The sequence below is a fragment of the Mchenga conophoros genome, linkage group LG8 (genome assembly GCF_057382185.1).
Source record: "Mchenga conophoros isolate Kocher_MC1m ecotype Shallow Benthic linkage group LG8, M_conophoros_male_GT1.1, whole genome shotgun sequence".
Lineage (NCBI taxonomy): Eukaryota > Metazoa > Chordata > Actinopteri > Cichliformes > Cichlidae > Mchenga > Mchenga conophoros.
In genome coordinates, this window is record NC_140533.1 from 20,292,233 (window position 1) to 20,316,507 (window position 24,275).

At 37.7% G+C, this 24,275-nt stretch overlaps 2 protein-coding genes across 3 annotated transcripts; both read left to right on the forward strand.

Annotated features, from left to right (window-relative positions):
- Nucleotides 1–149: 149 nt before the first annotated feature.
- On the forward strand, nucleotides 150–5,805 carry ghitm (growth hormone inducible transmembrane protein). Its single transcript, XM_085284835.1, has 9 exons — nucleotides 150–304; nucleotides 578–739; nucleotides 1,909–2,011; nucleotides 2,611–2,722; nucleotides 2,835–2,976; nucleotides 3,174–3,282; nucleotides 3,494–3,682; nucleotides 4,861–5,032; nucleotides 5,144–5,805. The coding sequence occupies exons 2-9, from the start codon at nucleotides 608–610 to the stop codon at nucleotides 5,229–5,231; spliced, it is 1,047 nt and encodes a 348-aa protein (XP_085140961.1). The 5' UTR covers nucleotides 150–304; nucleotides 578–607; the 3' UTR covers nucleotides 5,232–5,805.
- Nucleotides 5,806–9,219: 3,414 nt separating this feature from the next.
- LOC146568653 (cadherin-related family member 1a) lies at nucleotides 9,220–24,017 on the forward strand. 2 transcript variants are annotated; one of them, XM_085284837.1, is made up of 17 exons: nucleotides 9,220–9,414; nucleotides 9,857–9,952; nucleotides 10,309–10,454; nucleotides 10,547–10,597; nucleotides 10,865–10,954; nucleotides 11,097–11,183; nucleotides 12,403–12,519; nucleotides 13,962–14,105; nucleotides 14,193–14,271; nucleotides 14,400–14,500; nucleotides 15,548–15,751; nucleotides 16,390–16,542; nucleotides 17,201–17,365; nucleotides 18,033–18,100; nucleotides 19,416–19,644; nucleotides 20,318–20,572; nucleotides 21,935–22,717. In XM_085284837.1, exons 1-17 carry the CDS (start codon nucleotides 9,354–9,356, stop codon nucleotides 22,130–22,132), a joined length of 2,244 nt encoding a protein of 747 aa, XP_085140963.1. In that variant the 5' UTR covers nucleotides 9,220–9,353; the 3' UTR covers nucleotides 22,133–22,717. The 2 variants fall into 2 exon arrangements, with proteins under 2 accessions (XP_085140963.1, XP_085140962.1); XM_085284836.1 differs by having other exon boundaries at nucleotides 9,231–9,414; nucleotides 22,575–24,017.
- Nucleotides 24,018–24,275: the final 258 nt, after the last annotated feature.

The following is a 24,275-nucleotide window of genomic DNA, read 5'->3' on the forward strand; positions in this document are numbered from 1 at the left end:
ATATAACACTGTCATGCCATGGAGACTTAACCTCTGATAGGTTGTTGAATAAACTCTTGCAGCCGCAGGTTGTTTACGGGAAATTTTACATGTACTTTATTCGCATTAAGATCATTTTCTCTTTATCAGCCGAATGCTTTAAAAGGTATAACGTCTTTAACGCAATATTGAGGATCACTGCGTTAGAACTACAATTCCCATCAAATCTGTCGCTTAGTGATGACGCATAAGTAAAGAATTTTCAGGAAGGTTACAAAACCGTGGCGTCTTGTTTCTGGAAAGGTGATAGACGACATTTCTCTCGGTATGTAACATTTACTTTCTATTTAGTATTTTGAACGTTGTAATCATATAACAGATAAGACATATTTAGTCTGTAGTTAAATATGTGTTTGTTCAGCGGTCGTTAGGCTAAGGGTTAGTCGCATGATATTACGGCATTAGCTAGCTCAATTTTTGTGGCGTTTTTTAGTGCAAGAGCACATTTTACACTGTTTTTGTGACTCTTAGCTCAAAGTTCAGCTTTCTGTCACACGAATTCCTCTCAAAAAAATTCTTCTCCGTGTTTGTGTTTTAGAGTGACACGGGACAGTAATATATCGTGACAATGTTGGTGGCGAGGCTAACGTGCCTGAAGGCTCTCCCGCTTGCTGGGCTCCGACCACTGCTCACTCAGGGCTCCCCAGCCCTGCGGTCACCCATCCTGAAGACCTGTTCACCCTTGCTCAGGCCCCAGCAGGTACTGTAAACTTTGTCGCCAGGCACTCACTCACTCACTCACTCACTCACTCACACACACACACACACACACACACACACACACACACACACACACACACACACACACAGCTTTTTTGGCATTTCTATGCTTTGTGGCATTTCTATGCTTCATTAGCCAGACTTTTTAGCAGTGTTTCCCAAATATAGTGCCTCCTGGCAAGTATTTGGGCTTTCGTCTCAGCTATACAACAAATTAATACATAGTGAAGTAAAATAAAGGAAAAATGTCAGTAGAAAATATACCATCACATTTGGGCCTAATCTTTGTTGTGTGGTCCAAATGTCATGAGTCAGGCTTTTTACACGGGTTATTACATGTGCTGGTTTTGACAGCTGTGATAAACTGTATGTTTAGGCACACCTGCCATCTGGACCACATATATGGCTGAGTTGTAGCAGTAATGCTGACACCTGAGTCAGTGCTTTTAATATCAATTGTGGGTTGCACTTGGGCCACATTTTCATCGTTTTGCATGTTATGGCTTCAGCTGCTTCACAGATGTCAGCGTTGTTTATTGGGAGGTGTTTACGATTGTTGCCAATCAAGCCAAAGAAAAACCTAGAAAGTAAACATATGTGCTTTAAGAAAATTGTGGCCTTCAAAATAGTATTGGAACCGAGTTTTATGGACTTCTACCGACTTTATGAAGCTGTCTGATAAGGTGGTAGAGGCAAGCTATAATCAAGTTGAGTAGACGGCAAAGCAACACGCAATCGGTTCAGATGGTCAATAATGCCTTTCTTAACCAATACAATAAAAAAAAAAAAAATTTAGGATGCTTTTTTGTACAGGTCAATGCACGTATGGGCAAAACATGCCTAAAAACCATTGCTTTGTAAAGTACTAAAAATGCAGCTATGCTTAATTTTTCATCTTGGATAATATTGGTAGAACACCTTAGAAATTTTAGTCATAAGTTTGTAATGATCACAGGGGGTGCAACTTGCAGCTGGACTAGAAACAGTGCAAATGTCAGATTGCCACTGCTCTAATTTGTTATGTAAACATGGTATTTTTTTGAAACTGGGTATTTGCTGCTTCCCTACTTTTGATTGATGGTGGGTGTGAAACCCTAACTCATGTTCAACATTTGAAGAGTCATGTAAAGCTGCTGCTTCTTCTTTCAGGGTTATTCCTCAAAGGCCAGGTTTGGGTTTCGCCGTGCAAAGACAACCAGAGACCAGCTAAAGGAAGCAGCTTTTGAACCAGCCACTGATACAGCCATCAAAAGTAAATGCTTTGATACATACTTCATTTGGCACCGTTACATATTTTCTACTCGTATATAGCCTGAATTCTATGCTGTCTACTGACTTAAGGGTGACCTGTTAAGCGTTCACATATTTTTTGTTATTCATGTCTATGGATAGATAAGTAAAATTTTATTTGTATAGCACCTTTCAAGACAAAGATGACTTAATTTATTAATGTTTCTTAAGTAATAAAAGCAAGACTGAACCTGAGATTTGACATGAACATCCAAAGTGAGAGTGGAATCAAAAGTTAGCCCAAGGTTTCTGATAGATGATTTAACAAGTGTTGAAAGGGGACCAAGAGATTTCATTATCACATACTGTTTACACCATATGTCATACATTCAGGTGAGAAAAAAAACTGTCTTACCTGTGATTAATTGGCTGGGGGTGGGACTCAAAACTGAGTATTAGATAAATAACAAGTATTTTAAAATGTAAATCCTGCAACGCAACTTCATTTTTAGAAATATGTGAGATTTCATGGTTTGAAATGGTTTTGTTATAGTAAATCTTTTTTCCTCTGAGGCAAAAATGTAAACTGTGTCTCAAATGATTTTTGTGTTGTGTCTGAAGTCGATAGCATGGGGAGAATGATACTGGCTGGAGGTGCAGCAGTTGGCCTTGGAGCTCTGTGCTATTATGGACTTGGCATGGCTAATGATATCGGTGCCATAGAGAAAGCAATGTGAGTAACAGATTTATTTTACCAACAGCACTTGAATTTTATTTTGAAATGCAGACCAGTAGAAAAGTGATGGTATCATACAAACTAAAGGCTTCTTTTCATCTTTGTACAGGATCTGGCCTCAGTATGTGAAGGACAGGATCCACTCTACCTACATGTACTTTGCAGGCAGTGTTGGGCTGACGGCTCTGTCAGCTGTAGCTGTGAGTAGGACCCCAGCTTTAATGGGTCTGATGATGAGAGGATCCTGGCTGGTAAGCTTTACAATACTTGCTTGCTTTTTTGTTTTTTAATGGTCTTCACTCCACTGCACCATTATTATTTTAACCTTAGAATTACATATTACAGAGCTTGTTTAGTCAAATACCAATTTTTAAACCGTAGTTTATCTGATGTGCTTGAATTTTTCCGTTGAACTTATTAATATGATGATTTGTTTGTTCCCACCTAGGCAATTGGAGCAACTTTTGCTGCTGTGATTGGTGCGGGCATGCTGGTCAGGTCAATTTCATATGAGCACAGCCCAGTGCCAAAACATCTTGCTTGGATGCTCCACGCAGGTTTGTGTTTTTAAATATCTTTTAAGAAATTTCTCAGCCCTGTTGTCTCTGGTATGTAGTTGCCTTGGGTGAACACTAGAAGGCAGGCTTAGAACAGGTTAGAGGAAAAAGCTGCTTCAACGATACACTAGTTGATGGCACTAATATCATTTGTTTTTTAAAAGAAATCGTTTTGTTTTGTTTTTAACTGTTTTTTTCAATAATTGATAAGGTGTGATGGGTGCTGTGATTGCCCCCCTCACTCTCCTGGGAGGGCCTCTGATGGTGAGGGCTGCCTGGTACACCGCGGGCATCGTGGGAGGTCTATCTACTGTTGCAATGTGTGCCCCAAGTGAGAAGTTCCTCAATATGGGAGGGCCATTGGCTGTTGGACTTGGAGTGGTGTTTGCCTCCTCTCTTGGTTAGTATAAAGCACTTTTATTTCATCAATCCTGTTTATAGATAGCCATGAGTATTACAAGCTAGTGAACAATTCAGGCTGAAAATGTTCCTGATAATATTATCTTTGTATTTCACTCTGTGGTTTCATTGAAAAGTATAAGGGAGCGGCTGCTTTTTTGTTGTTGTTGTGTTGTGGGGTTTTTTTGTTTTGTTTTGTTTTTTTTTTTTCATTGTTGAAAGTCTGATCTCCAACCTAATGCAATGCACTCTATTTATAGGGTGTCACATATTTAAACAGCAGTGTCCTTTTTGCATCAAAGTGGTTCTGTGCTGAAGTACTTATATTATGATAAACAATTTCTAAATGCACATCATTCCACTAAATGCTTTAAGACTAAAGCAAAGTATTGAATGCAGGATTTTGACTGTATTTATTGTGTTTTTGTTCCTGTAGAACCACACAAAGCTTGACATTTTCATAATGACAATATAAATACAGCTTAAAAACCTAATCTGATAAGTAAATTAGTTTTTCTTTCTTCATCCAAATGATTTTTGATTCCCATGAGATTACAGTAGATATCATTTTTGTGTAGAAATGCATTTTAATACTATACAGTAATTAAATGCTAAAAAGTAATACATAGCACAGTGTTTGTGTGTTGTCAGGGGTAACGCATATGTTCAAATTAAACCGTAGTGGAGTCGGTGAAGTGAAATGTATATTGGGAAATGTACCTGTAAAAGGGCTTTCTCAGTCTTCTCCGTATCTTCTTATTGGATACTTTGTAAGAGAAGGTGTACACCTACGGTGTAGTTTGGGTATAAGAAGTAAATAGAAAATGGGGTGGATAGTGTGCGTCTCTGTCCAGAAAAGCAAAACAGAAGTTATTTCAAAATTCAGTTCACTTTGCAGTTGAGACATATTTATGAATTAATATAAATGTATAAATAACTGCAAGGTGGTTAACAATTGAATCTCCCAAGTTAACGTCTGTGACAGCCAGCTACAAGTTTCAAATGTTTTTACAGAAGCTACAGCCAAACATCAGATTCATACTCGCATATGTGTGTTGTGCAGTATTAGAGCTGTATCATTACCTACTTATTAGTTTTCTATATTGTAACTTTTAGTTGACAGCTGCACAGAAATTGTACTTGTCAGACTCAATTTGAACTTTCTTTTGTCTTCTTCAGGATCAATGTTCCTGCCACCCACCTCAGCATTTGGAGCAGGGCTCTACTCCATTGCTATCTATGGAGGCCTGGTCCTGTTCAGTATGTTCCTCCTCTATGATACACAGAAGGTTATCAAGAAGGCAGAGACACACCCATTCTATGGCGTACAGAAATATGACCCTATCAATGCGTAAGTCACTTCAGGAATTAAAGTACACTAAAAATAACTGGTTTTGAAGATTATTGTTGGTAATCTACTTGTACCGATATGTGGATCTGATACATTTATTTAATCTTACAGGTGTATGGGGATTTACATGGACACACTGAATATTTTCATCAGGCTGGTGATGATTCTAGCTAACGGCGGTAGCGGCAGGAGGAAGTAAACACCATCATGACTCGAGCTTCACTTTTATCTTCCACGGAGCCTGAGACAGCATGTTTACTGCTAGCAGCATAAACCAGATGTTATCTTATAGAGACAAATCCTATCTAACTGCTAGATCAACATGAATGCTTTGAAAGCATGTAAAGATGTGGATTGCACTGTGTGGTACAAGATACCTGTCAAAGTAAAGAAGATAACACAGAGATCTTACTTTGATTTTTGAAAGTATCTGGTTTATCCTGGGGCGCTTTAACAGATGAGTTAAATCTGTCAGTTTAATTTTGCATCCCTCAGAAGTCATTTGTATTATTCTCTGGTTTCTATTTATTTCCACTTGGTGGTGTTTCAGGTTTTATTTGGAGTGAAAATACAGAAAAATGTCACAAAACAACCAAAAGGCCACATATGTCAACCATAGATTGGTCCACATTCACAGTACAATAAACAGACTGTGCTGGATGTAATTGCTGAAGAAATTCTCTGGTATAGCACTTATGTAATGGGTTAAAGAGGTTCGTAATGTGTTTGTTTTTTTGGGGGGGGGGGAATAAAAGTAATTTAAACAAAGTAAATATGTCCATGTGATGTTTTTGGCACATGTTGCTGATGGAGATTTTTTGGAATTTTGTCTGCACTGGATAACGTATTGGGAATGATAACTTAGTTAAGTGACATGAAATACTGCCCACAGTCAAATAACTATACTTGTGCTGTATATGCATTATAATAATGCATATTAATAAACTGTTTTGATCAAGTAATTACGAGTTAATTATGATCGATTAATGGATATGTGGTTTATATTTCAGGGTATGATACTGAAAAAGGACATTCTACAGGAGTGCTTCTACTTCCGTTGCTGTACACACTGTCATGGCAGTTTGTAAAATTGTCATGACCTCTAATCTGTTGATTGCTCATTCAGAACATGAATTTCATGGCATGTTCCATATTTCAAACATTCATTGTATTTTATATTTATTTATTCCAAATATGTTAGTTGGGGCACTGAAAGCAACTTGGTTCAGTTTAAATTAACAAAGAACTTGGTTAGTGTTGGGAAATGGCTTTGTGGAGTTTTGGAATTAAAAGCTACTCATTTAGGTTTAGAAAAAGATCAGTTTGGGTTAAAATACAACAGTTTTTCTACGCTGTGGTTTCTTGGTTGTCACAGTGACATGTCCCTCCTTTGGACAGCATGCAAATTCATGCGGCTATGAAAAATATGGGGGGAGAGAGTCATGAACATGCACAGATAGATCTTTTGCTGTGTGACTGTTTCAAATTTTGCAGCCCTTAAGATTAGACCATTCTAAAACTTGCTCTTCTTAAGTAGGATTATAGTTTCTATTTAAGGTTCCAAAATACATGTTCTGTCACTTGACTAAAGTTATTAGATAGCAAAGCAAATTTTGGGATCCAGTGCAATGAAAATCAGATATTCAGTTTTACATTTTACAGAAACACTGGGATAAATAGTAGAACCGTGGTTGAATTCTTTCTAGAAGTTTCTGTTACTGTTACAGCCCACAGGTGCACTCGTACACAATGAAATGCTGCTATTCTTAGTAACACCTGTGCTTACGTGCCGTGTCGACGGTGCAGTAAAAATATCTGCTCTGGCCAGTAAGTCAGAGCGATAAAGTTCAGTGACCTGTAAAACAAGCTTAGGGCACCTTGTAAATTTAATTGGTGTAAACTGTGGTCTAAAAAAATTGCAACTAAATAACCTCAAACTTAAATATTTTTATGTTTATTTAGCTCTCCCCACTTCAGACCAGACTGAGACCAGCGGGAGTCCACCTTGTATTTCCCTATAAACAGTCAGCGTGTTGCAGCAGATGACAAAGGCTTAGTGTAGTAATCCTCTTGTGTACCATCTGGCTGTTCATCTAAAATTAAACCTTCAAACCAGGGCACTTGCAACAGATGCTAACATCTGTAAATATGCAGGTGTTTCATTAAAGCACATGCACGTGGCACACGCAGCTGTCAGGCATGGTTTTAAATCTCACATAATGTTCACGTTTAGGACACGTATGATTCATATATACTGTGTATTGAAAAATCCCACAGATGGGAGGGATAAAGAGGGCAATAATGGATGAGCCTGCACAAAGCTCCAGTTTGCAGAAACCTGCCATTACTGGGGATATGTGACTGCCAGTCATTTTCAGATTGATGACCAATATTTGGTAGAGTTCCAAGGCTGTTGCTGCATAAAATAGGCATGAAGCAGTTTGTGATTAAAAGTTCAGATGACAGTAATCTGTGCTGGACGTTTTGTCACTTCAACCCGTGACACGGTAGAAACTGATGCGTCATCAGTGCTATTTTTATTCTGTTGTCAGTGTTTTGTTTTTAAAAAACATGATTGTTCAAGCAAGCAGCATGACTCTAAGGATGGCATCTGTTAGGTCTATTGCTCTCTAAGCAGGGGCTATGTCCAGGGGTGTGGCATGGGGTGGTATAGCCCCTCCCCAGTTATCTCCTCTGCAAAAGCCACTGGACAAGACTACTGTGAATTGTTCAATACTCAACACCACCGGATAAGATAGATAACTTACTTAACAGAAGTTACAGCTTTAACAGAAGTTACCGAAGTTACTGACATTTTTAAGTGCTTTTATTTAATGTTAGTTGTTTGAATGTTTGATTCACATTTTTAACTCCATCGAATTTATTTTAAAGCTTTATTTACTAATTATTCTACCATTTATTTAATAAAAGGCCTCTATGCTGTATTATTAGTATTATTATAAGCTATGCACAAAATGAGTAAATAAAATCATATTCAGCTACATTAGAATGACAAACTAATTCATTATAAATAATAATGATCCAGTAATATAATGCAGTATAGGGCATATGCATATTGATCTTTTCTTTCATATTATATTATTTTGGTATTTGACAGTGGTACTTATCAGAATAATTTTTTTATGTTTTTCTACTGGTTAATCCACCTCAAGCTCTTTAATCAAAATGTTAAAATAGAAAAATATAATTAAAAAAATTATATAATGCTACTGTACATCTATTATTGTGAATGTAGGAGATCTAATTAATAATGCTGAGTTTCTATGCTTGTGCTCTAACATTTTTCTGCCTTAAATGAAAATGTTCAGCCAGGGACTATTTTTATACCTGTGAATACAGGAAGTGCACACTCTACACCTTGGAATACAGTTAACACGGTAGCTCAAATGACAGGCAAACGTGCAGTCACATGACATGAAATGGTGCAAAACTCTCTCTTTAACTGTTGTCAAGGTTGCAAGCTCAAAACGTCATACTTGATTTTTCCACTCTGCTCTTCAGAGTGTCAATTTTTTTTTCTTTCATAAAATCAGCTCTTCTTAATCGAGCATTATGCTTTGTCTTTCGCCTGATTTGTCTGCTGGTAATTCATACTGGAAAGACATATTACAGTTTAAATTTTGTATTATTTATTTTATTTTTTATTTGTTCTTGTTTTTGTTTTTTGTTCGCCCACATGGTGTGATTGGCTTCTCTCCTTTTTATTTATAGGGTTTTAACAAGCCCATTAGTCACATATAGCCAAGGTGGCCTAAACTGCCCGCTGTTGCCAACCTTGCCTGCTCATTTACCAACACTAGCCTTAGCTGCACTCATGCACTTACAGCCAATAAGCTTTCTTTAGATCTTGCAGTCTACTTTCCCCAGGAAACCTAGTGACCTGCCAGGTGGCCCGTCTCAGCACAAAAAAACATGACAAAACAAACCGCTGATAATAACAACCAAACAAAAATCTGAGCTGCAAACATTTCCTATCAATGTTTCCAGACTAAACATGGATTCTGTGCCTCATGTGTGCGCCTGTCATATGTGTGGCGAGGTGCGATGATCACACCATATTGTGTGAAACTTGAACTCTCGTCTCTCAATGATCCAGGAGAATTTGGAGTGAGAGCAATGTGGTAGAAGATGTGTGCAGAGAGAAGGGATGCGTCACTGGATTAGTGCCTGAGACGCTGTCCCAGCCTCTTCCTACTTCTGAGCCTGCTGAGACGCTTCAAGAAGGGCACGACACTCACTGCTCGCTTTCCCTCCACCAAGCCTTCCACATGAGCCAGCCAAGCCTTACCTCCCCACCAGGATGAAGAAAGAAAAGAAAACGCATGCTTTACTGTTTCTCCTTATGCTTCACTTCACCTCGGGTAAGGCTCTGCTTTTCTTTTACTGTCTTTGTTGTGTGTGGTTAAGACTTCTTGCCTCGCACTTATCTGGTTAATCCTCTAACACAGAGAGGGCATGTCTGTCTTAGTGTGGACTTTCATGTTGCTTGTACTTCATAAATTTCAACATGCAATGCCGTTTTTGTCTGGGTCTTAATACTACAGCCATATTATTTCTAATTTAACTCTTTTCTCCTCCCTGCTTTCAATTCCTGCCCTTGTTAGCAAGTGAGTGCAACTCTTCTCACTGTAAAATAATAATTAAGGAGAAAAATTATTTGATGTGGTGAGAGACATTTGTGGGGTTTGTACAGTGTGTGGAGCAGCTTCCTTTTAGATTAGGTCATTGTTTTTCTTTTATATCTCTCTTCTGCTCAAATAATGTGAATCGTCTTTTTCTTTCTTATTTTTTTTTATCACAAAGGGCAATCAGACTATGCTCCATATTTTTACGATAATGGTCCCAGCAGTACAAATGGAAATATGGCCTTGTTCAGCATCTCTGAGGATACACCCGTTGGTAAGGCTCCCGTAAAATTACATTTTTTTTAAAAATTATTATTGTTATAATTTAATATTTTTAAGTTTGGTATAATTTGAGCATGTTTTTACATTTAGTGTAGTTTGAGATGTGTGTTTTAAGTGCCTAAGTGTTGTATGAAATGATCTCACATGGTGCTAAGGCTCCAGCTAATCGCTATAAGATCTTTTGGATTGTGACGTACATCACAGTCTTACGGGAAGAAAACATTATGGGTAGAGGCTCATCTGACCTAACCTGTCAAACGTGCCTTTTACACTAGTGCTGCATATAGACATGTCACGTTTCTGCCCCATTTCAAAGGTTTTGTCCCTGTATGTGTTCTTTTCTCATAGGAACACAGATATATGTCTTGAATGGCACAGATCCGGAGGAAGATCCAGTACGATATGGTCTTGCTTTTGAAAAGGGCTCTACAGAATATTTTAGAGTGGACCCAAAGTCAGGAAATGTGACTCTAATTCAGGAGCTCGACAGAGAGGTAAGCATTTTAATAAAGACTCCTGGTTTGGAAACACACAAAAAAAAACCCCACTTTGGCTCAAAGTGATGTGACATCTTTATTTTTCATAGAAACAAGATGAAATCTCAGTGCACGTGAGCATAACGGATGGCCGTAATAAAGTAAGCTCTATAAGCTACAGTGCAATTCAGTTTACAGTCACATTTTAATACTGCAATTTAACTGGAAACTCTATCATAAATATTAGGATTAAATAGTACTTCAAAAAAGTGCCATGACAGCCTGTAAAATCTATTTAACTGTGCATCATGACATTTTCTCTGATCGCTATTTAGATTATTTCTCTGCAAACAATGTCATTTTTTTTATAAGCTGTAGCAAAAGCAGCTGTTTTGGAAATTTGTAATTGCTTTTCACATGTGTTTCAGGTTGTTGAGACAGTGAGAGTCTTTGTCACGGATACCAATGACGAGCCACCTGAATTTCTAAATTTGCCTTTTATTATTGATATTCCAGAGGTATATTATATAAAATAACTATACAGTTACATGCATGCATTCTAGAGTGTTTTTTCCTGAATGTAATAAAAGTGTTAAACTAATTAAATAATCAAAATTCAATAATGTTTGAAAATTATTGAACTTTTTGCTCCTTTCCCAGGACACTGCTCCAGGAAGTAGCATCTACAGAGTCCAAGCAGTGGATAAAGATATGGGCTCAGGAGGAAGTGTTTCCTATTATCTACAGGTAACTTCACAGCCTCACTGTAATGTGCTTTTGTTACCATGGCAACTTCAAAACAACTTGAGTAGTAACTCCCAAATTGCAAATATTTTTGAAGTTGAATTGAAGTAAAGATGCACAAAGTCACCAGTAAAATTCAGGCACGTTAAAGAAGCTGTTGTGAATTTTAAGAAGTTTTGTTTAAACTCAGGTGAAAAATGCCAGCCACATATCACAAATTAGAAACTATATAATGCACAAAGATCCAAATATCATACTTGATTAATTCTGGCTACTGCATCTATGTTTACTGAGCCATCAGTCAGAAAAAAGCACTCTCCAAAATATAGCAGCTAGGCTTCTACGGCAGCACGTGCGCTGAAAAGTGACCCAGTGTAACCTAGGCTAAAGTTAAAGCTTTTTTTAGCCGCGTTGCACATGGCGTCCAGATGAATACTGAGTTGATTGTAAGAGAGTACTAATCACAGAGAGGGCTCTTTATAGCTTTACACCTCTTTACATCTTCAGCTCTCTTAACTCTCACATCCTGGAATACTCCCTGAAGTCTGCCAACACCTTTATCCTCTTAGAGCCCAAAATGTATTTAAAACTGTTAACAAGTTGGGTTTTTTTCATAATTTTAGCATTTCATTTTTTTCATATCTTAATTTTTCTATTTGTTCTAGGTTTTTTTTTAAGCTCTTCTATGGTTTGATTCAATTTCTGCTTTGCAATCCATTTAAAAATCAATTACATTTTTTATTACCAAGACTGCAATGCAAAATAAGCAAATAGCAACACTTTTAACTAGCGTTGTATGACCCTAACACTCAGGGATAACCAGAGGTCGACCTGACATCACGAGCATTGCGCGTGATGGAGGGAGGAAAAGGGCATATGAGTGATGGGACAGTGATGCAGGGAAAGATTAATCTCATACCATAGAGCAGTCTGGAAATCGTGTTACTTTAGTGGATTAAATTTCAATTACATTTGAGCATGGCATTGAAAGCTTAATAGGGGCTTAGGTTTGGTCTGGGCCAACAGCTGACAGCACAGTGGTTGTTAGTCTCCATGTGTCAATTGTGAGACAAAGCTACCCTGAAATGCCAAGGTTAAAATGAGCCAGGCTAAAATTGATCGGTACCATATCAGAATTAGCTTTATTGGTTTTCATTGCTAAATTTAAGTCGAAATAAAGCACTCCTACTATCTTTATTAACTGTGACTGTTATATTACCAGACCTCCCCATTCACCAAGTTCACCATTGATGGACACAGTGGGATCCTCAGAGTTAAACCTGGTGAGACTTTGGACTTTGAGACCACACCAACGCATTTTGTGACAGTAGTTGCAAAGGTGAGAGGTCACTGTGACACTTTTACATTTGGGTTGTGCCTTTATTTGCTTAATCAAATGGTCTTAATACATGTAAACACAGTAAGTAGCTTAGTTTGCAGGTATTTCTGTCCTCAAATGTAAAGGATTTTCAACTTTAAAGTCATGTATTTTTGACATGCAATTGCATCAATCATGGGGTTTAAAAAAGATAAATGAAATTGCAGTTTAAAATTATTTAATTCTAAGTAGAAAATTACATAAAATCTAAAAATTAGTTATTGGAGTTTATCAATAACATTCCTTCTGATACAATTTGTTCATATAGAACCAAATCCTGCATATTGTAAAAAAACAACAACAACAAAACAACAACAACAACAACAAAAACAAAAACAACATTATACTAAATACACACATAACATAATTATGTTCTATGAGCAACCCATTGCAGTGACTGAGAGGAAAACTTCCTTTTAATATGAAAAAAAAAACCTGCTGCAGAACTAGATTCAGAGTAAAAGTTGTTTTACCTTCACTGATTTGGGTGAGAGAAAAGCAAAGAGTGAAAAAGGGGAACAGGGAGCTAAAAAAAAAATCTGTTGGGAAGTGGTGAGATTTTAAGTTGCTGGTCTGCTGACGCACTGAAAGTCCTGCTCCCAAAAATAAGTATAATTTATCACTGTGAATAATAGTTGGTGGTGAAAGCTAGTTTATTTTTTGTAGCCTCGGCTCTGGCTACTTAAATACCTGGCTGTGTAACATTTAGTAGATAATCCAGTTATTAAAAAGGTAAAGCTATGATGTATAAAAAATATTATATTATAGTGTTCCCAATTAAAAATGAATTTCATTGCCTAACTTTTGATTTTTATTAAGGTGCAAGTTTTTCCTAGGTTTTTTTGGCCTTTTTCAACTTTAGTCGATAGACACAGTGAAGATAGGACAGGAGAACAGAGGCAGAGAAAGAGGGGAAGACATGCAGCAAAGGACCTTGGGTTGAACTCGAACCCGGGCCAGCAGATCTCAGTTGTATGGCACGTGGTCACAAGCTCAATGCACTGAACTAAAGTGGCAAATCAGACAATAATTGCTTCTAAAATTATACTAAACCATGAACATGTATCTAAAATCTTATGCATGTTCTTTCTGCAGTTTGTGATTTTTAGCAAGTTAAGAAAAAACAAACTCTTAACTTTTTCAAGCAAGACATCTCTTTAAAGTGCAAGTAACATAGCATTTAGGTTAGAATACTAAAAAAATGTATATTTTTGGTTAAACTAAATTTTTAGTGTTTTTTGTGAGCTGGCTTCAAGCTGTTGTGACAGATAACATGTAGCAGAGATCCCATAATCCCAACATGGCCGAATGTAAAATAAACTTAACCATGTCTTTGATTAAATATAAAGGGTTAGCTAATTATGCCATGTGGTAACTTTGCTTTTACCTTGTTGTTGTCACAGGATGGAGGTGGAAAGTACAAGGGGAAGCATCAGGTGTTGACTTCCACAGCCACAGTAACAATTAATGTTATTGATTCCCAAGACATGCCTCCATACTTTGTAGGAACACCATATTTTGGATACATCTATGAGGTCTCTGTTCCTGTAAGTTCTTGTCGCATTCACTGAATTAAATTTGATTTCAGTTATTGCTTTTGTCTCCATTGTGTTGATGTACTTTTTTACTTCTAGGGCTCTGAAATATACACAGTGTACGCTAAAGATGGTGACCAAGGCAATCCTAACCCGATACATTATTCCATTATTAATGGTAAGAACAATAGCAAAAAGAGAAAAGTGCAAGATTTAGTTGCTTGTTTGTAAGGCAAAAGTGTGTTACTGTGTCTTCTTTTAGATTATGATCAGATTTCAAACAAAACTTCTATCAACACCTTTCAGGTAGTGATGGTGTGTTCGACATAAATAGCACAAGTGGTTGCATCACCCTGACAACTTTTCCATCTTTGCTGAAAAATGAGCTGTATGAAATCAAAGTCAAGGTAACAAGTTATTTTCTACTTATCTTCATTTTTAAAAGAAACTTTTCACCGCAGTAGCTTTTGAAACCACCTTCAGCAGCCATAAGTTGAACGGATAGATTTTTTTCTTTGTACGACTTTATTAGTCTCTCACATGGTTGTGGATAAAGTTTGGTCCACTCTTTACAATATTGCTTCAGTTCATTGAGGTTTGCAGGTATTTGTTTATGCACAGCTCTCTTAAGTGCCAATCAAAGTATCTTAATCAGTTTTAGGTCTGGCCTTTGAGTGGGCCATTACAGCACCTTGATTCTTTACCTTTTCAGCCATTCTGTTGTAGATTTATTGCTGTGCTTAGAATCATCATCGTGGTCCATGACCCAAGTTTGGCCAAACTTTGTCTGTCAGGCAGCTGGGCTCACATTTGACTCTAGAAAGTATAGAAAGGAGTTCATGGTTGACTCAATAATTGCAAGGTGTCCCAGTCCTGTGGCTGCAAAACAAGTCCAAATCATGACCCCTCCACCACCGTGTTTCACAGTATGAGGTGTTTGTGATGATATGCTGTGTTTGATTTTCACCAGATGTAGTGTTGTGGATTAAGGCCAAACATTCACTTTGATCTTGTCTAGCCAAGGGACATTGTTCCAGAAGTCTTGGAGTTTCTTCAGACACAACTTTGCGAACCTAAGCTGTTCTGCTATATTCTTTTTAGACAGAAGAGACTTTCCTCTGGCAAACCTTCTAAAACATGTTTGTCAGGTTTTGCCCGGCCTTGGGGCGTATTTTCTGGGATGTCCACTCCTAGGAAAGTTGCTACATTGTGTTAACATACACCTGAATGCTCCAGACCAGCAAAATTCCAAAACTTGTTATCGTACAGAGGTGGTCTCGCTGATGATCGGTTAAATAAATGCATTTGATTAGAATCATCTTGCTGCTTCTTCTTCTGCTTCTGGAATAGTTTTTAACAGGACTGCATAGAGTCCCATGAAAACCTTTTTTCACCGGTGCTTCTTACTCTCATTGACTATAATTTTATTTACTTGTGTATTTTTTAAACTGAAGGCATCTGAGATAGGCCCAAACAATGAGCTCCAGGACTATGATGTTACCACAGTGACTGTCCGTGTGGTTGATCTCAACAACCATCCCCCAACCTTTTATGGAGAAAATGGGCCACAGAACAAATTTGAAGTCACCATGTATGAGCATCCACCTGCAGGGGAGATCCTCCGTGGCTTCAAGATCACAGTCAACGACTCTGATCAGGTACATGAATTCCCAAATTGCAAATATCTGATTCATTCCTTGGACATGCAGCAGTGTGCTATTACTAATCAATAACTGTGATCAAAGGTGGTGCAATAATATTAAAATTTAAAGAATATTAGCCAGTTGACAGATCCATTTAAAGAAATTACGTACAAAGTTAACTAAATATGTGAAAACAAACGTGTTGTGCAATAATGCCGCCCCAAAGTTGCAAATATCCAGCAAAAGTATTGAAAGTAAAAATGTCACTCACTATGCCACCATGGTTAGTCTCCTCTACCTGTTTATAATAGCTCATGTAGCATTACATGACACTCTTATACTCTTATTTATGTGGTGGCAACAGCTCAGGAGGTAGCACAAGTTATGTTATAATGTTAATAATAAGTTGGTGGTTGCTCCAGTCTGCATGCGAAATCCTTGGGCTAACTGCAAACCCCAAGTTGCATCTAATGGCGTGTGAGTGTGTATGAATGTATGTCAGAAAGCACTTAAGCATAAAAAAGTGTTTGTGTGAATGGGTGAATAAGACATGTTGTATAAAGCGCTTTTAGTGCTTAGGTAGAGTAGAAAAGCGTTCTAAAAGAACCAGTGAGTTTATGTAATGGATTTCTGTATTGTGCTGACATTTTTAGGGAGCAAATGCCAAATTTAAACTGAGGCTAGTTGGGCCGAGCCGAGTGCTTCGTGTGGTTCCCCAGACAGTCCTGAATGAAGCACAGGTGACCATCATTGTGGAAGACACATCCGGCATCGACTATGAAAAGGGGCCAACTCTCTCTTTTAAGGTGAGGCGCCGTATGGGCAATATTACAACATTACAATACGTTATTATTAACAAGTGTCGAAGAAATAATCCTGTTAGTTATTTTACTGGGTGGGTAATCTCTTTTGGTTACTAGGAAATATGATTTTGATTAATGGCTTTAGCCCATGAATTAACTGCATTTTCATTAACTTAAGCTTTGCCTGTATACTAATACTTTGTGAATGTTGCAACATAAATACATAGCTCACCTTTTGTAAACTGCCACAAAGATAATTTACTCCAATCATTTGTGCTTTGTAAAGGACCCAGGCTAGAAATCCATCTATCAATATGACTGTAGATAAGCAATAACAACATGAGCGCCCTAGCAAGTCTCTGATTTATTTCACTGACTGCAGTGACATTAATTTTAAAAATCATAAATCAAATCTGAAAATATTTTCTTTGCTTGGTTTACAGTTTCACAGAGTAGCCAGTGTGGCTTTAGATATCTGTATATCCATGAACTCATTGATTATTCATTCATTCATTCATTTATTTGTTCATTTTCAGGCACAACAAATACCTATATTGAACATAAAATGCACAAAACAAAAAACAAAAATTGCCTGAAAAAATTATGAGTTGACTAAAGCTTTCAGCACTAATTTAATCACTCTGAGTGTGTCTTCCTGCAGCTCCTGGCAGTGGAGATTGACACTCCCGAACGGTTCAGCGCAACAGCGGACATAGTGATCAACCTGCTGGACACAAATGACAACATCCCTAAATTCACATCTGAGTATTACATCGCCAGGGTCCCTGAGAACTCTCCTGGAGGCTCCAGTGTTTCATCTGTAACAGTGAGTCAATCACAGTTAAACTCAGCTTTAACCTGATCAAAGTGATTATATAATCCATCTTTCCTCTATTAAATGCATATTGCTCAGCACAGTTCATTAGATAAAAGCAGATTGGTGCCAGACAAAAACAGGCTTAGCGCTCTCTTGCTTCAGTTTGCTACTCCTGGTTATGAAATTTGTTATCTCCATGTCACAATCTGGCATATGTCCTATGTTACTCCTCATCGAGGGAGATTATTAAAAAATATATTGGCACATTTGTCCCTTGCTTGTCATCATACTGTAGAAACCCTGCAACCAGGCAATGTGTCCAAGTTAAGCAGTGAGAAGTAAAAAGCTTAATTTTGCTTCAAGGTTAATCATGTTGACCGATGCTTGCTGAACATCCCCTCGCAACACACTGTATATGAGCTTAAGACTCTATCTAGTTGTCCACAGGGGGTTTTAGTAAAAATAAATGACACAATAAATTATTTTCAGTCACCTTAAAGTAATCATATTTATTTAAGTTACATATCTATACACTATTATGATGTAATTTTCCAAATAAGTAATTAAAAATTTTTAAAGTGTAATTTTTTAATATTTTGTTGTGTAAGCATGAGTATGTATGTGTGGTATGTAGGAGTATGTAGGTGTATAATCGCCTTCCTTTTTTTCTCTGTAGGCAAACGACCCAGATTCCGGGTCTTGGGGTGAAGTCAAATATACGATTTATGGATCAGGATCTGATTTGTGAGTATAAACCTTTCATTGCTGCCAATTTAGGTTCATTCTGATCAGATCTTTAATTCTGGCATTTCCACAAAATGCATTTCACAGCCTAAAGTTATTTTGAAAGTATGAGTCAAAAATGCTCAGAGGCTCAGGGTGTTTAGTGCCAGCAGGACACTAGTCTTGAGTCATCTTTGTGTCTTTGATGAAAGAGGTAAGCGGGAAACTGGTTTGATCGGCCCCTCTGCTGCACAAACAGCTCGCTCTAAAATGGCTGTAAGATGCTGGCTAATCTCCTAATTGGATTGGTAGGTTAAAAATAGAGAGCCTGGCCCATCTCACATAGGCAGAGCCAATTAATATGCAATGTGACAGCTGGAGCCACAGAAACGGCAGCTTTGAGAAGCAAGGCAACATACAGCGAAGGGAAAGTGAGAATTTATGCCTGTCTGCAGGCTGCAACCTGAGTTAATTGTGTGAAAGTTATCAGTTCCAAGAAAACTTGTGAAATTTCACAGCGAAAAACAAGACAGAAAAGTCTGCTGAATAAAATGGCTGCATGCCCAATGTTGAACTAGAAGGCACTCAGAAAGCTCCTGGCAAGCTTTAAAATGAGTAAACCTGCTGTGTGTACGAGCAAGTATTTATTCCTTATTGTATCCCTGAAATTGTTATGAATGTGTTTTTAGGTTAGAGAAATATAACAGGTGGTAAAAAAAATTAAGCCCTACAGGGTATAGTCAAGCTCTCCTGATTAGTGATCACTTTAAAACAACCTCTGGAAAGTCTGAAAATCTCAAATATACATTCACAATGTTTGAAATGACAAAATAGTTAGAAGCTTTGTGGTTCCAGATCCTCAGAAAACACAAACAGTGTATAACAATAAGAACAAAATTGGAAAAAAAAACTTGGCAATTATTGTGTAAATCAATATTTCTCTACAGATGTACATATGCATTTCATATGCTGGAGATCTGTCTTTAAGGAAGCAACTCATTAAACATATTCTCCCTGCAAATCAGGGTTCAGGATTTTTCACCCAAACAAATAAGCATAAGCAGCAAAAATGTGCAAGTTTGTTTTTCCTACACATTTTTTAAATCAACTGGATTAACATCTGAAGCCTTACAGTACAACACGTCTGTCCAACGATGGCTGTAAAGTTGTTTTTTATAGCAAAGTGTGAGTCATGTAGAGATTCACAGGGAGCAATGAAAATCTGTCACTTGAGCTGTGAATTACGATGCCTGTATTAGAAACGCCTGGTTAGTTGAGATGAAGCTAAATGGACATCTGTGGTTGTGACTCATGCACTGTGTGATCTGAACTGCAGGTTTTCCATTAACGCTTCATCAGGCCTCATCACCACACAGCCCTGGACCAGCCTGGATGCAGAGGTCAGGTCAAAGTACAACTTTTATGTCAAGGCTGAAGATTCAGAGGGGAAGTACAGCTTGGCTGAAGTCTTTGTCACAGTCACTGACATGAACGACCACGCGCCAGAATTTGATGAAGTGCTCGTGGAGAAGACGATGATTATTGGCACGCCTGTCAAAATAGAGGTACATTTTGCTTTGAAATTGATCTATCTCGTCTCTTTTAGCTTAATCTGTGATTCTACTTTCACCAAGTTTCAGCTTTTTTGTTGTAAACTGAATGTTTTGGGAGCTTAGATAACAGTAAACATTCAATGTATTGAGCTTTGGTTCTAGAAAAGTTATGATTGCATAATTTGGCATCAAAAGACTAAGATTTTGGTGTGTAGAGCTTTCTAAATTTGTTAATATTCCATGGCTATAAATACAAAAAACACTATTTGCGCCTTTCTGATAAAGACTACAAAAAACAGCTGTTTAAAATGTATTCAGTTGTGTGGATTAACTAGAAACGTGTAACTAAATTAAATAAAATTTGATTTCAAATCTAAGGAAAATCTGAAGCCTGCAGTGGATATTCTGCATTAATACCTGGTTTAAAACACTTCTTATAAAGTAATCAGTGTGACTAATTAAAATTATTAATAGGGAAACAACAATTCCATAGCCAAGTATACGGATGATAAATTGACTCATCTTAAAATGTATGCATATATGTGCCAAAGCTAGGTTAAAGAACGACATATTGCATGCAATATGTCAAATCTAATGCATTTTACAGAAACATCACAGCCTAAGAATAAAGATTTATTCGTTTACATTTTAACTAAACGCTATTGATGCATGATGCTTTTTACAGGCCGTGGATGAAGATGCGGAGTCTCCAAACAACGTCATTGAATACTCCATCATGACCGCAGATCCTGACAATGCATTTGACATCAATGCTGACACTGGCGAGATCAAGCTGAAGCCTTATATTAAGTCTATGGAGATTGTACAGAACATCACCAAGCAGAAGGACTGCAAGTGGTCTGTGGTGGTCGAAGCCAGGGACCGAGGCTCTCCGTCCTTCAGCACAACAGCTGTGGTCAACATCGATATCACAGAGGCGGTAAGACTTGTTCCGACTCGGAGCATGCTTGCAGTGCTTCCTGTCCCAGAGCTGAGCTGTAGACGTGCATTTTAACATGAGTCAATAGGGACTGTTGCCATGCTACTATATGCTTCTGCTAAATCAGCGTCCTTGTTTCAGCTAGTCACATTTCACTAAGTTCATCTACTTTAAAGGATAACACTGGTAATTTCTTATAGTTTATTTAAAGATCAGAACTAACAATAAAGTTTCCTACTAAGAAGTGAAAAAAAATCCATTAATACTAACTGGACTATCAGGTTCTGAATGCAATCTAATTTGTGGCTTTAAATATGAATTATTACAGAGTTTTAAAACCAATTAACTCTAAATTTGTAGCTTTCCCTTTCAGAACAAAGTTTTATCATAAAAAATTATTTGGACAAAAAAACAGTTTTAACCATTCTGGGATTGATCCACTGAACAGTCAAAGGCCACTTCATTAGTTACACTTTTTCATTTACTGGTTAACACAAATATTTAATCAGCCAATCATTTGGGCTCACCAAATAAGACAAGAGGAGACTCAAAAATGTTGCCTAAACTGATGAGTCACAATTGTTGCTGCAGCATCCAGATGGTGGGTCAGAATTTGGCATGCGCAACATGAATGCATCAATCCATCCTGCCTTGTCAGCAGTTCAGGCTGGTGGTGGTGATGGTGGTGTAATCATGTGGGGAAATTTTTTGGCATACTTTGGGTCCCTCAGTACCAAGTGAGCATTGTTTAAACACCACAGCCTATCCGAGTAATGTTACTGCGCATGTCCATCCCTTTATGGCCAATATGTACCCATCTTCTGATGGCTGTTTCCAGCAGGATAATGTGCCATGTCACAAACCTCAAATCATCTCAAACTGGTTTCTTGGTCATGACCTCCACAGTCATTCAATAGAGAACCTTTGGGATATAGTGGAGCAGAAGATTTGCATCTTGGATTTGACACCAACAAATCAGCAGTAACTGTGTGATGCTATCAAATCAATACTTAGCTCTGAGGAATGTTTCCAGCACCTTTTTGAATGTATGCTTTGGATTATTACAACAATTATGAAGGCAAAAGAGCCAAAGCCAACCTAGTGCTGGCAAGGTGTGACTAATGATGTGGCCAGTGAGTATATATGGTCATGGCTACACATTTTACTTGTTGATGGAAAAATTCACACTCATTTTGATCTTTGAAATATTGATATAAACATTAGCATTATCCTTTGAAGTTTTTGCTCATTTGCATTGATCCATATTTTTCTAATACTTTTTGTGTTTTCATCCTGAATCCATTCTTTCACTCTCCATGATGTTTTTGGTTCTGTTTGTGTGTTGTGTATCGTGCTTTTCAGATAAAAGGTCGAGTTGTTTCATACTTCATGGGCCTCAGCAAGCGTCCGCTGACTGTTTTTGGAATTTTTTTGAGCATTCTCACGTCCCTTGTTTTACTAACAATCTGCATATCCACCATCCTGTACTGTAACGCAGTGAAAAAGTCCCGAATCAACCCTGAGAGTAACTACATTAAAGTGGTCCGCAGAGTCAAGTGAGAAATAACCAATGCCTCTCCTTCATTTTCATTCATGAACATTAAAATAATGTTTACTGGCTGGGTTAGGTCTGTAAAAGAGTACCGGTGTACATTGAAAGAAAAGTCTTTTTTATTATTTACTATTTTTACTTCCACAAACTTTTTTGGTCCCATGAACTGGTCATTATTATTGTTTAGCCCTCGTCAGTCAAAGAGAAATCCTAATGCATCGCACTGCCAGACGCATTCCTAAACATTAGAGACATATGTAGTTGCTAGCTTTCCTGTATTGTAGGGCAGAAGATGGATGTCTGGGTGCGAGTGTGAAAGTGCTAGAGTGTTCATAGACATGTTGTTTGGGCCTCCTCTGTCAGTGCTTTGGCATCCAATTTCATGTTTGCATGCTTTTGACAAATACTTGGAATTCAGGTTCAAACTGTTTTATTTATGCTCTTTTACAGACTCCTCTCAAGGGGCCTATGGCAGCCTTTTTAATGAAAAGTAGGGACAATCCTTTAAAAGCTCTAGGCATGGTCACTTTTATCATTAGTGTTTTGGTAGGAGGGACTGTCTTGATCTCTACGGCTATGTACATGCGCAACTCAAAGTCCAACAGGATCATGCCAGCACGCCGCATCATTAAGAGGCGACCCAGGGACCAGAAGCCTTGGACCTTCAAGATACCTGTTATCAAATTCACCAACCCTGGAGAAAAGTTCCTCATAACCAACCCGGAGAGCAGCCTCCAGCAGGAGACAGGTAGCCCCCGGCTGAAGCCTCCACCTCCCATTGCTCCCTGTCTTCCGCCTCCACCTCCCTCTAACGTGCGGCCCAATGAAAGGCTGCGTGCAGTCCCAACAATATCTGGCGCACTGGCATCCAAAGGCTCCAAGAAGGCTAAGTCCAGCCGCCGTAAGGAGGGAAACATCAGCTCTGCTTTAGTGTCGGAGCTTAAAATGAAGCTTGAGCAGAAAATACACGAGAACAACCAAGGTTATTATTAACTTTAATGCACAAATATCTTCTTTGATGGCTCTTAACTCACTTCATCCGAGTTCTGTGTGATGATGAGGTTACGTGAGCCTACCTTTATGTTATTTACAAGCAAACAAAAGAAGAGAGTGGTTTACATAATTATGTCTTAAGACAAGATAGAAGTGGGCTGCAGTGTATTCTCAGTTGACCTGCTTTAGATAAAAACAGGAGACAGCTTGAGTCAGCAGTACAGTACTAGATAATTCACCACACTGCCATCTTGAGGAGGATTATCATTTTAACATTAAGAAGCATTACAAGAAATTGAAAGCTGAGAAGTTGCTCTTTTGTATGATGAAAATGTGCCACTGTAGGTTTTCACAGTAAGAGCATCTTGCTTTTATTTTGTTGAGTGAGTAACTGTAGAAAATGCTTTTATATAAGTGGATGTGGATCTATTTTAATTGTACAGCACTGTAAACATGGCAAAACCGCAGCTGTATCATGATGCAGTAAATACAGCAAAGTCAAAATTAGACCGTCTAACTCCTCTTGAAGGATGTTGTTGATAAAAATCAGTCATATGCTTGAAATTTTTAAGCTCAGATTACTATTTATATAAGCTGCTTGGACACTTAATTCATATGGGTATTTAAATGTAGTGTCAAAAATGTAGGGTCTTTGCACTGCTACTTTCCAGGTTACTTTTAAATGCCTTCAAATGTAGGCAAATACAGTGTCATCACTGCAAGAAATATGATGTTCTTGATTCTATCTTAGCTTACTATTGTAAATAAGTTTAGAAAAACTATATATGTTACATATAAATAACACTTGCCTGGTATTTCAAAGTAACATATTTGTACTGTCTTTGTACTGTCTTGATTTTGAATAAATATTCAAAAATATCTTGGTCTGTGCTCAATTTTGTCCTGGTGGTTTGATGTAGTTTTTTAGTTTTTTGGGGTTGTGGTAAAGACACAAAAACTAAGACACTGATTAAAATAAAGAAAACAATACATACATTATTTTTACACAGCAACACTGTCCCCATAGTTGAAAAGTTCACTGCAAATAATGCATTGGCTTAAGTGGACTGGCTTAAGTACAGCGCTTAATTTTGATGTTTTGGTACTTAGAGTTTTTATGGTTAATCTTGCCTTATGAAGATCATAGCAATGCAAGGG

Excerpts from the sequence above, each read along its gene's own strand:
- LOC146568653 (XM_085284836.1), top strand. The coding sequence starts at position 9,354 with ATGAAGAAAGAAAAGAAAACGCATGCTTTACTGTTTCTCCTTATGCTT. Across the intron at positions 10,598-10,864 it reads TAACGGATGGCCGTAATAAA|GTTGTTGAGACAGTGAGAGT; the intron begins GTAAGCTCTATA and ends CATGTGTTTCAG. Across the intron at positions 18,101-19,415 it reads TATGGATCAGGATCTGATTT|GTTTTCCATTAACGCTTCAT; the intron begins GTGAGTATAAAC and ends TCTGAACTGCAG.
- ghitm (XM_085284835.1), top strand. The coding sequence starts at position 608 with ATGTTGGTGGCGAGGCTAACGTGCCTGAAGGCTCTCCCGCTTGCTGGG. Across the intron at positions 740-1,908 it reads CCTTGCTCAGGCCCCAGCAG|GGTTATTCCTCAAAGGCCAG; the intron begins GTACTGTAAACT and ends TTCTTCTTTCAG. Across the intron at positions 3,683-4,860 it reads GGTGTTTGCCTCCTCTCTTG|GATCAATGTTCCTGCCACCC; the intron begins GTTAGTATAAAG and ends TGTCTTCTTCAG.